We start from the raw sequence: 12,674 nt of genomic DNA, 5'->3' as shown, positions 1-12,674 counted from the left end.
ATTATTGCAGTAGCAGCTGATAAGAGGGTCTCACCGAAGTTAACAGGAGTGGACATGTGTGTTTTAATGAATACAGATGCTGATTTTGGAGCCAGTTAGTTAATACTGCTCAAGCATGAGAAAAATCGAATAAAAAGTGAGAGGAAGTTTATGACTTATTAGCATCAGTATTTTGCCCCTTCTCTTCTTTCTGTGGATGAAATCACTGCAGACCCGCAGGTCTCCACCCGCAGCCCCACTGTCGCACCCGAACCCTCCACCAACATCCCTCGCAGCCGCTCTCAGCTCTTCGCATACCCAAGGAAAGGGGCAGCACCGTGGAGTGTCTGGTGAGCAGCTGCGACGGTCCCGGCCGGAGAACAGACGGGCTGTGCGATGCGGTGCGGTGAGGTGCGGAGCAGTGCGGAGCGGTGCAGAAGGTCGCGGAGCCCCCCGCGCCCCGGCCCGGCCCGCCCTGGCCCGCCCCGGTCCCGGGACGGCCAATGCGCTTCCAGAGGAGGCAGAGCCGGGGTCGGAGCCGGGGAAAAACGTCAAACTCAACTTTCTCACCTTGAAGGGAATTAAGCGCTTCCAATGCTTCCCCTTCTGCCGCCCTCCCCACCAGCCCATCCTCCCCGGGACAGCCCTCCGACGGCCCAGGCTTACTTCCCCGGCTGCCCCCTGACCCTCGCGGAGAAGAGAACCGAGTAGGGGGCGGCACCGGCCACCGGTCCCTTCGGTCACTGCTGCCCAGGATCCGGGCAGCGGCAGCGGCGGGGCTGCGGGGCTCGATGCGGCGGCCATGGGGCGCGGGTCCCCTCTCGGGCCGTGCCTGCTGCGGGCAGCGCTGCTGCTCGCCCTCTGCCCCGCCGCCGGCGGCACCTGGATGTGAGTAGCCGGGCGCGGGAGGGAAGAAGGGCTCCGCGGCCCTCGGGTGTACCGGGGCCCGGCGCTGACGGGGGGACTGCTTCTGCAGGTGGCTGGGCATCGCTGCAGCCGACGGGCCGGAGAAGCCGGGCTGCACCAGTCCTCCCCTGAGCCGCCGGCAGCAGGACCTTTGCAAGGAGAAGCCGGAGCTTGTGCCCGCCATCCGGGAGGGAGCGCGCCTGGGCCTCCAGGAATGCCGCAGCCAGTTCCGACACGAACGCTGGGACTGCCGCCCGCAGCCCGCCGCCCGCCGCGGACCCGCCGTCCCGGCAGCGGCCTTCGGGCACCAGCTCAGCAGCGGTGAGTGTCCGCCCCACCGTGGATGCGTCCGCAGCAGCCCCGACGGGGAGGGAAGGGGAGCGGGGCTCCCTGGCTCTCCTCTTCTCGAGGGAGTCCCACGGGGCAGAGCCGAGGGGAGCAGAGCCGTCGTGGTGGGCGGGTACCGCACCCTCCCGGGGAGGCTGATCCAGGTACACGAAATGCACCGAGCAGAAAAACCCTGAAGTGGCCTTTCCAAAATTATTGTTGCCTTTTGCAATTTTTGCTTAATATGTCCATGGATGACAGTGTGTTAAACCAGATCCACTTAGCTGTGTTGAAATGTTCTTCTTCAGCTGATGCTGGGTTTATCCCCTTATGTCATAATTACTAAATGAGTGGGGTAATGACACATGGTATTTGAAAAAGAGACTTGATTGCAGTAAAAAATCTGCTCGCAGCACTACCTGCGATGTTTTCTACCTTAAAATCAGGTGGCCCTTCCCATGGCAGAGGTGTTGGAACTGGGTGATCTTTAAGGTCCCTTCCAATGCAAACCATTCTATGATACTACCATATGTGCTCAGTTAAGCAGTGACACAAGACAACAGCTGCTTTTGTTGCATGAACTAATAATGGATTTGTGGAAATTTACACTGAAATGGGGACATGTTAATAGCATTATCAAAGATCTTGATCCTGCAAGTTTCTTTTGAGCACTTAGCTCAATGATTTCAGCATAACCATTGATGTGAACTTACGTATTCATAGAATCATGGAATAGTTTGGGTTGGGAGGGACCTTTAAAGGTCATCTAGTCCAACCCCCCTGCAGTGACTAGGGACATCTTCAACAAGATCAGGTTGCTCAAAGCCCAGTCCATGCTGACCTCGAATATTTCCAGGGGTGGGGCATCTTCAACTGCTCTGGGAAACCTGTTCTGGTATTTCACTACCCTCATCATAAAAACTTTTACTTAAATCTAGTCTGAATCCTATTTTAGTTTAAAAACATTACCCCATTGTTTTGCAAAAGGCCCTCCAAAAAAAGTTTGTCCCTTATTTGTGCTTTCCTCACTTTATACTACTACAGTGAAAAAACCTAAACATTAATCGTGAAAACATAACATGAACAATAAAAAGTGATGCATATTCCAAAAGGGAAAAGGAAAAAAACAACAGGGAACAGTTTGTACAGCTGTATATAGCCACGTCTATTATGTGATCCTTTTTCTGTCTATTGGGAAGAACTATTCCTGGGCATGTGAAGGTGTGGTACTGCTAATCCATGAAGTTTCACTAAAATCTCCCATGGAAGCATTTTATGATGGTACCAGCACCATAGACTAACAATACAACGAGGAGAAACAGTCAAGAACTTCCCTGCCCATGACCAGAAACTTGGGAGACTGGAAATAAGAAGCTGTTTTTACAGCAGTGAAAATTAGTGCAGTGAAATTTTAGCTGCAGTTAATGGCCAAGCATTGATTTTCAGTGTGCTTTGAAAGCATAACTTGCTTGGCACAGCTTAAAGATTGTTCACCATTTCACCAGAAATCTCAGAAAATGGGATTGGCTTGGGGGGCCCAGACAGATGCCTCCATGATTCTTGAGATATAATAGGAACAGTTAAAGGCTTTTTTATACATGGCCAGCTTATTCTAAGAAAAGCACATGTCCTAAACATTCTTGTGCCATCCTAATTTCTGCCTGCTTTAAGATTCTTGGGGCTGTTTGTGACCTTTGTGAGTTAGACCAACCTCAAGATTTGCTAAATTTAGCATGAGGTAAGTTCTGGCCCTGTACCAAAGTAATCTGGGATCATGACAGCTTCAAGTTCCTCTTCCGACATCTGAACTAACCTTTTCTTCTTCAAATTAATATGATGAATATGAATGGGCGAAAGCAGAGTGGAGAATAAGGGGGTCTGGGTGTGGTTTGGGGTTTTATTATTATTATTATTTTAAACTTAGTTGGCTTGAAAGATTCTGTGGCAAAGAAAGTTCTCCACAAGATTTAGAAAGGAGTTACCAAAAATCACATGGTGCAAGAAGCCAGAAACAGCATCATTAATAGCATGGTCGTATGAAGAGGCGCTGAAGTCTTCTTTTTCTTTTTTTTTTTTTTTTCTTTTCTTTTCTTTTATGTGAATATCCTCTGCTCTGAACAAGCTACAGGCCGAGTTTTAAACCTGTAACTGTTCCCTTCCAATAACAGTCTGGCTTGTAAAATCCCTTTCTACAGCTCCGCCAGGGAGGTGATCAGAGGGAGCTGTGAAGTAAAGCATTCACGCCTTGCTTTGCAGGCACGAAGGAGACCGCGTTCATCTCTGCGGTGACCTCTGCAGGCCTGGTGCACTCGGTGACGCGATCCTGCAGCGCGGGAAACGTCACCGAGTGCTCCTGCGACACGAACCTGCGGCACGGGGGCTCGGCCAGCGAGGGCTGGCACTGGGGAGGCTGCTCGGATGATATCCACTACGGAATGTCCTTCAGCAGAAAGTTCCTGGATGTGCCCGTGAAGAACCTAACGGGCAAGAGCGGGCTGGTGGCAATGAACCTGCACAACAACGAGGCTGGGAGGCAGGTATGTGTCACCATTAGACAGCAAGCACTTGTGCACCTTCACTGATGAAGGGGCATCAGCCAAACGAAGTCTGTTCTTGTAAATGTAGGTGGGGCTGATGACACTAAGAGCAGTAGCATCGCTAAAGCAAACATGTAGAAACTGGCTGGTTTTAAAAAAGCAAATTACGTTAAAATAAATTCCACAAATTAGGAATTAGATCCTGAATGCTAATCAGAGTTATCTTAAATAGATATTTGATATTCTGTAGCAAATTTTAAAAAGTCTTGTCAGCAGCATAATTACATTAGGCGTTTTTTCACAGATTATTCTGTTACTTTCATGACCTGCGTTTTCGTTCCTCTCTAATACTGAATGAGCAGGCAGACCAGACACAAGGCATCATGACCCATCCACAGTCTGGGGTCTGCTGCTGGAAGCACAGGTCTAGTATCATTCAGATAAAAAATCAATAGTTAACCTTTTCTTTTAAAAGGTGGGATGGAAATGACACCTCTATTTTAAAGCAGACTGCTGGTTAGAGCACTCATCACAGATGTAAGAGGAGACTGGCTTCATATCACTCTTCTTCAGCCCAAAGGACTTGAAGCCTACACTTGCAGAGGACATGTGTGTGTAGAAGGGGGTGTGTGTGATGTTGAGTCCTCCTGTACTGATCTGCAGAGGGTGATAAATAGGAATGGAAAGGGAGAAACGTAGGGAGATGTAAGTCTGTCATCTAATGCCTAGGGCTAACATCCAGACTGGCAGAGACTGGGATTCTGGTTCTTGTTTCAAAATTACTTTCTCTCCTTTACTTTGGAGTTCTTGCCTTTTTAAGTGTTTAATGACTCTCCCTGGCCCCATAATGCTTTAAATCTGTTCTGCTTAGTGACACAGCTATAACTAAAGAAATGGAGACCTTCTGGTTTTTGACTACACATATTGATGGACTCTGTCATAACTCAGTAATTTCCTGTAGCCAGAAGCAGCATTAATAGGTTTTACCTGAAGCAACTTTCCAATCCACTGTAGACAGTGAATAGCCATAGTAAGCCATCTTAAGAGACATGATGGTATTATTGCAAACTTTTTTAATTTAAACTAGCTTTTACAGCTTACAAGGTGATATATGTTATTTAATTTAATTAAGTTATATAGTTGAAAAGCCAGAAAATCTTTCAAGGACATAAAGTGTTTTCAGAACTGAAGTTGAAGAAGGAAACTTGAAACCTAAGTAGATGCTGATAACAGTTACTGTGAGTTTAATCAGATTCTGGTCAGCTAAATCATCTCCAAGGAAAACTGGTTGTTTTTTTTTTTTTAGTGGGAGATAGTAAGAGTAATAGAGGATTAAATGATTATTACCTCAGGGAGAGAGCAAAGTTTCATTTATGACTTTTGTAGAGAGAGATAGTTAAGGGAGGAGATAATAATCTCCACAAATAATCTTGGAGCCCTCAGTTCAGGAAGGAGATTGAGGTGCTGGAGCAGGTCCAGGGAAGAGCCACGAAGCTGTGAAGGGATCCAGAACAAGTCCTGTGAGGAAGGGCTGAGGGATCTGGGGGTGTTCAGTCTGGAGAAGAGGAGGCTCAGGGGAGACCTCATCACTCTCTACAACTCCTTGAAAGGAGGTTGGAGCCAGGTGGGGATCCATCTCTTCTCCCAAGTAGCTACCAGTAAGACAAGAGGGAATGGACTTAAGCTTTTCCAGGGGAGGTTTAGGTTAAATATTAGGAAAAAATTCTTTACCGAGAGGGTGATCAGGCACTGAAATGGGCTACCCAGGGAAATAGTGGATTCTCTGTTCCTGGAGATTTTTAAAAAGAGACTGATGTGGCACTCAGTGCCATGGTCTGGTAACCGCAGTGGCAGTGGATTAAGGGTTGGACTTGATGATCTCAGAGGTCCTTTCCAACCCTGATAATTCTGTGATTCTGTGACAATTATGTCTTTTGATTTCCTGATTGCAAATATACAGTCCAGATATGAATTTTTATTCTAATACTTGTGTTTGTTATTAGAGAATGCCATTTTCTCAAATTAGAATGGCAGTGAAAGTGCAGGGGAGGAGACTACAAGACTCTAGAGGCACTTGAAAGAGAAAGAGAGATGTGATTTTTGGTTAGGTGACAGTGGCACAGTTCTCTTTGGTACCATGTTCTCTGCCTTTATGTTAGCAGGAGCATAATTTTGTTGTCCTTTTGTCTTTGGTGACAGTGTTTGCTTATGGTCTTCTTGTGCCACCCTTGCACTCCATCATTCATTGCTGTAGGTGTGCCAGAACATCTTCCTGGGATCTTGCCACTGTGAATGGCATCAAGGAACCATTCAGCTTTAAAAGCACACACATTTCTCAAGCAGTTTGGAGGGTGTAGTTAAGTGAGCCTTGATTTTCCATTAAGAGAATTTCATGAAACCAGAGTTTTAGAGAAGGCTGTCAGTCTTCAGAAATGGGGTAGAATCTTGCCCAGCAATATTCATTAGGTCCTGAGGACCTTTCAGACTTTCAGACTTTTCCTTATTGTGACCTTTCCAACAAGGCTGTCAAAATACATGGTCACAGGTTTATTTGGTGCATGATACATAAGTTCATTCCTTCTCCAGGGCACTGTGGTTTCATTGATTTGTTTTGTTTCTAAATAAAAATAAAATAAATAAATAAATAAATAAATAAATAAAAGTCGACTGCAAGCCTGAAAGGCCAAAAGACCCTTATTTTGCTGATTTTTGTATGAGTAGCATATTTGTTCCTCATTATCTCTGAAGAAAATATGCAGAGTATTTAGTCAGCTTCCATGCATAAATATGTTGTAACTTAATGGCCAACTGCAGGATAAAGCAAATATTTTGAACACTGTCCAGAGTGAAGAATGTTTATTGCTGGTAAATGGGATTTCAAGAAGCAATATTGGCTGAAGTAAATTTTAATAGAACTCTTCTTTTTTGTAGTTTCAAAATCTTTAACTAAGAGATGCTGCAAAGTGTTGCTCTGCATGTTTTGGGTCTTACACGAAGGATGTTTTGCAATACATTTTGGTACCTTATGGCCTTTTGTAATAAATACTATCATGATCCTGGTTCTCTGTCTTGCAAGAGCAGTCATACAGGGACAAAACTTCCGTGTTTGTTTGGAGTTACTCATGGAACTGGTATGTGCAGAATTCTCTTGCTCCTTTACCATTTCGGTACAAAATGCTGTTATACATTTCTACATCTCATAGCAAAATCCAAGATATATCAATTTTAAACTCTGTAAGGATCCTTTGACTGAGTTGTCCACTGTTTAGGCTACTAACCTGAACCTCAGAAGATCTTCTATCATAGTTCAAATATTAATCATATTTTAGCATTGTAATGTTCAGTGTGCTTAGATGTGTATTTGTGAGCTGGGCATCTCTGCTCCTTATATAAAAGGGTGAGGGGAGTCAGGCACTTCGTACTGTTATCATCTGAGTATTTTTTTTGCTGGTGGACTTCTCAGTTTTCCACTTGTGGAAATTTATTTGGTCAGCAGAACTTGTGTTTTTACAGTGAAATAACATGGCTCATCAGATAGTTTATTTCCACTGATATTTGTAGGTTGATGGCAGACGCACCAACTCTCTGCAATTATTCTTAAGTGCTGTACCTCAGGTAGGAGCTGTGCTTCTCTTCATAAATAGTCCTATTTGTTCTACCCATGGCTTAAATTAGGTTGTTTGATTACTGGCATTGGCTTCCATTGCAAGACAAGTTCTGGCAGCCCCTGTCTCAAGGCTAAGAACAGTGCTTGCAAACAGAGACCTTAGCTTGGTGATATTAAGCATTAACAGGCATTAAGGGGTATATAAACTATGATTCCACTCACGTTCTCCTTTGCTGCTAACCAGTCTCTGCTTTCTGCCCAGCTGTTCCAGTCACACATTCCCACTGCACACCACTCCCTCTGTTAATTGCATTGGGTAAATGAAAGGAAGCAGTTTAAAAATCCTTTTTTTTTTTTTTTTTTTTTTTTTTTTTTTTTTTTTGGGTTAATTTTTAACACAGAGCAGTGTTCATCACTGTATCCAGTTCATCACTGATTCCTGCACTCTTGTTGCACTAATACAACCAGGGCTGAGGGCAGTGAGTGGCAGAAGGGGCAAGAAAAGTTGCTCAGATGGGTTTGTGGCTGAACACAACACTGGTGAATTCAGCTCAGTTCCACACTGATCATTTCCCACAAGCAGTCACTTGGTTTCATGACCACTCCTAGAAAACTAAAAACTTATCTCAACTTGCACAGAGACACATCTATGCACTGTGTTTCTGTGAGTAACAGAGATCCTCTGAAATTTTGTTCCTTAGGGAGAGTCCTCTCACACTTTCACAAATAACAACATCATGAATACAGGTGTGAAATTGAGCACTGGTGGTGAAGTCAGTCTGGAGGTCAGGTTCCCAGTGTCTCTGTGCATCCCAGTAACTCTCTGCTAGGACACTGGTGTGTGTTGCAGTCATGTCCCACCAGAAGGCTGCATCAAATCCATATGTCAGCTCCCTGTGCTGGCAGCTGAGGCAACCCAAAACATGTTGGAGTCCAACCAGAAACCTTGCCCATCCTAGCAGCTGGGAAGCAATAGCCTGAGGTCATGTACAATTATGATAACACCATAAATCATTCTAAAACAGACAGCATAGAAGTTTCCTGTTAGAATCCTGAACAACACCAAATAAAAGCACAAATGTTCTCAGTGCTTCAACATTCAGTCACACTTGTAGTTGTACCTGCTCATGCATGCAATGCTAATATATGCTGAATGTTTATATTATTTTGCCAACCTGAGGCTCCAATGTCAGCTTCTGCCCCTGTTTAGAAACTGTCTCCCTTTAGGGTTCATTAATTCATCTTCAGAGGAAGACTGAGTGTCATCTACTGGACTACTTGTCCACATGGAAGTCAGTCACCCTTAGCACCCAGCAGACATGTCTAGTGCTTCACTTGACAGTTTCTGGATCCTTTTGACTAATACAGATTTTACTATGCCTAATTCTAGCAGACTTGGACAGACACTTTTTCCCCCCACCAAACTGTATATTTTTCCCCTAATGTTTCTCCCTTAGTACCCTGCCATACTGCAATGAAAGCAAGGATTAGATCTGTAACGCTGTAAAACTTATAGTACAAACTTATAGTTCAAACTACTTCCAGATTTTTGTCATTTGCTTGGATACCAATAACTAACCACTAGAGATTAGAAAATACTATTTTCCAATTCTATTTTGCCTTCTGTTTGTAAATTGTGTGTAAAATCTATCTTTTGATAAAATGTTTCAAATATTTCTCTTTTCCTTGACATTCTATTAGGTTATCTGTATTCTAACAAAGATTTTCTGTCCTTGGATTTCAAATTCTCATCTGCCTCAATCACTGTCACATCTTAATGACACATGTTCTGACTACCCAGTGATTTCCTTATTGATAGATTTTTGGGATAGGAGCCCAAGGTCAAGTCTGTCTATAAAACAGAAACTAGCCTGCCCATGAAAGAGAGAAGATTGGTACCTGCAAGAATTACTGCCTTTTGATTTGCCACTGAAAATGCCTGTGTGCTCCAGGGTGAGGGTCAACTTGCTGCAATATTATTTCTGCTGAGAGAAGGAAAAAGCCTCCAATTCCAAAGCAATCTACAGCACTTGGAAATACCTCATGTACTGGTGCATCATTTTACCAGGTTCAGTTTGCAAAGGCTAATGGCTGTTCTAGGTCAGGGCATAAACCTGCTCATTCTTGCTGATGGTTCTTTGGATGCTCTGTAGTAATCTCTACCTACAAATATGTCTTGTTCATTCCCCAAAGATGTGAGTCCAAGCAACCACTTTTTAGTCCTGAGTATTTTTAATAATATCTGTAGAGTTATATGCAAATACCAGCTACGGCTTTCCTCCATATCTTTGTGGCAGAAGGTACCAGGAGGCCTCAAAACCCACGGAAATCAATGGATTTAACTACAGTGGGCTCATCCCAAATTTCAGTTACCACAGTCACCATGATAAAAAAATCCCAGTTTAACAGCCAGGGTAGAAACAACTCATTGTAGCTGTTCCATACCTTGACCAGCTCTGAGGTTGAATGAGCTACAAGTAAGAAATCTGGGACCTGAGTTAATTTCTGATCTTGCATAGGGTCAGTAGGTCTTGTCAGGATTGCAGGGTTCTATTCTCACTGCAAAACCAAGGCTTAGGAATATGAATTTCAAAAATGAAACTGCTTTCCTAGGGGAAACCACAGGAGAGTGTTAGATAGATTTATCTCCTGTTTATTTATTCCCTTAGACAGTTTGAGAAACACACAGTTTGATAGCAATTAATATTTGTGGGGGCTATAGGGTAAGTTCCAAATTACCTTGATTGTGGAAGCTAACTATGAGAGGAAAGGTTATTAAAATGGAGGATAGCAACATAAGATTTCCATACCATAAACCAAAAGCCTGTATGACTCTACAGGATGGCTCCAGAGTACTATAACAGGAAAGTAAACCCAAACAAAACAAAAATTATGGTATCTTGTCCTTTTGCTGTGTCTGCACATGATTTTTCTGTGCACTTTTCCAAACCCTAATGTAAGATGTGTCACAAGTCTAATTGTATAATTTTATACTATGATTATTAGATATTCCAGAAGGAAGTATCATACTGTCTGCTGACTATTTGAGTTAGATAAAAAAGTTACTAAGTTACTGCTTGTTTACATGTTCCATTCTTTTGAGGCTTGATCTCCTATAAACTGAACTTAAATTCTTGTGTGTTGCAAAAGCTTAATGCAGACTGCAGATTCCTGTTGTTGGTCAGACAGTTGTTATTCAGCCCAGCGCTGACTTCTGCGTGGCCATGGAAAAGTAGCACATCTAAGAGTATTTTAATGTTAGTAATAACTGTAGAAAATTTGATAATACATTAAAAGTTATAAAAGTAATACGAATGCAACTATTAATTTGTGTTAAGTAGAGCCATTTATGCAACTGGAATCATGAGACAACCATGATAGTACTAATATGCCTAAATTATAAGAACGGAGTTCAAACCATGAGAAGCACTTGAGATTTACTCCAGAATGCCTGAGGTGAGAATACCTCTGCAAAGCTGTAGTGGCTCCTTTGATAGACTTTGCAAGGAGCTCAAAGATGTAGGAACCTTTCTGATCTCCTGACCCAGGTGCCCCAAGGCCCCCCCAGGCTGTACACTGTGGTGCTCTCCAGGCTGAGCCACACTAGGCCCACAGGCACTGCTGTGAGACCTCAAGCCATTCCCATGGCATTAGTAAAGAATGTGTTGTGAATGCTTTGTGATCTTGATGGTAGCCTCAAGGCACCCTGAAAAGATGGCACAGGCCTGCCCTGTAAGTGTCTTCCAAGGTAAGGTGTGCTGTTACCTGCCCCATCCCTGCTTCCCCTCCTCTTCCCCGTGACAGCCATTTTCATTCCAGTGCTGGGAGGAGTGACTCAGGGCATGTCTTTTTAGGCATTTAGGATCCTCCAGAATGAAAAGCCAGCCAGGAATACAAACTTTCATTATTGTGATTTAATATTGCTACATGATCACCATTGCAAAGCACAAATGCAGAGCACTTCTGAAGATCAGGCTTCCTGTACTGATGGTCCAGAGTTGGAAAGCTGACTCTTAACACATATCCACCTGTGCTCTTGCTTCTCCATCACTGAAATGGCAATGGCAGCTGTAATATTAAATACTTGGAGACCTCTGTTACTGCTATCAGGCAGTATTCCCACTGAATGAAAGACCACATCCAAATGTTGTTGTCCCTTTGCTTTCAGGCTGTAGCAAAGCTGATGTCAGTGGATTGCCGATGTCATGGTGTCTCTGGGTCCTGCGCTGTGAAAACTTGTTGGAAAACAATGTCTTCCTTTGAAAAGGTTGGCTGGTTTTTAAAAGATAAGTATGAAAACAGCATACAGATATCAGACAGACTGAAAAAAAAGCTGCGCAGGAAAGAGAAAAGCCAGAGAAAAATACCAATTGGGAAAGAAGATCTGCTCTATGTGAACAAATCCCCCAATTATTGTGTTGAAGACCAAAAATTGGGCATCCCTGGCACGCAGGGGAGAGAATGTAACCGCACTTCGGAGGGACCTGATGGCTGTAACCTCCTCTGCTGTGGGCGTGGGTACAACACCCACGTTGTCAGGCACGTGGAAAGGTGTGAATGCAAGTTTGTCTGGTGCTGCTACGTGCGCTGCCGGAGATGCGAGACCATGACCGATGTGCACACCTGCAAATAAGATGAAGTACAGGAAACACGGCAAAGCCATTCTGCACTGATTGCTGCCCAAAGCAGGACAGTAATTACTCTTACCAAGGGGGATTGCAGGGGATCAGCCTCAGTGAGAACGGGGACTGCCAAACAAAGGGCACTCCAGGCATTTGGAGTATGAAAGAGCAACCAAGTGAGCAGCAGCCTGCATGCAGAGACAGCTGAAACAACAAAACAGGGCTTCTGGTGGCACATTTGAACATGTAACCATGACCAGGGACAGACACTAGATTTCCCAGGTTTTTAACAGCCACAGCATCCTGAAGATCCATGTGGTCAGTAGGCCCAGCGGAGAAAATTCTAGAACTCAATTAGTCAGTGACAAAAGAGTTGAGAGGTCATGTAGAGACATATTAGATACAATCTTTGTGTCTGTATTTTTAGTGCAGGGACTAGATCACCCAGCAGATGGTTCATTTCTGCAGGTTTTGCAGAATAACAAAAGATAGGAGAAATGTGCTGTTGTCCATGAAGCATTAGCTTAGTGATCACTCTGAAAGCTGTTTTCTGTGTAATGTGCAGAGAAGCATCTGGTACTGAGACATGTGGGTGACTGCAGAGGCCTGGGCAGTCCATCGGCATGAAGCAAGCTGTGTATGGAGCAGAGGGGCTGGAGTACAATGAGAACTGTGTACCAAATAGCAACTGTGGGA

General features: G+C 44.1%; 1 protein-coding gene across 1 annotated transcript; it reads left to right on the top strand.

The window, feature by feature from the left end:
- The first annotated feature begins 460 nt into the window (after positions 1 to 460).
- On the top strand, positions 461 to 12,674 carry WNT16 (Wnt family member 16). Its single transcript, XM_030461103.1, has 4 exons — positions 461 to 867; positions 956 to 1,206; positions 3,469 to 3,749; positions 11,525 to 12,674. The coding sequence occupies exons 1-4, from the start codon at positions 782 to 784 to the stop codon at positions 11,987 to 11,989; spliced, it is 1,083 nt and encodes a 360-aa protein (XP_030316963.1). The 5' UTR covers positions 461 to 781; the 3' UTR covers positions 11,990 to 12,674.

This window comes from Calypte anna, chromosome 1, assembly GCF_003957555.1.
Source record: "Calypte anna isolate BGI_N300 chromosome 1, bCalAnn1_v1.p, whole genome shotgun sequence".
Taxonomy (NCBI): Eukaryota; Metazoa; Chordata; class Aves; order Apodiformes; family Trochilidae; genus Calypte; species Calypte anna.
Note: the sequence above shows the minus strand (reverse complement) of the source record. Positions and strands in the feature narration are given on the sequence as shown.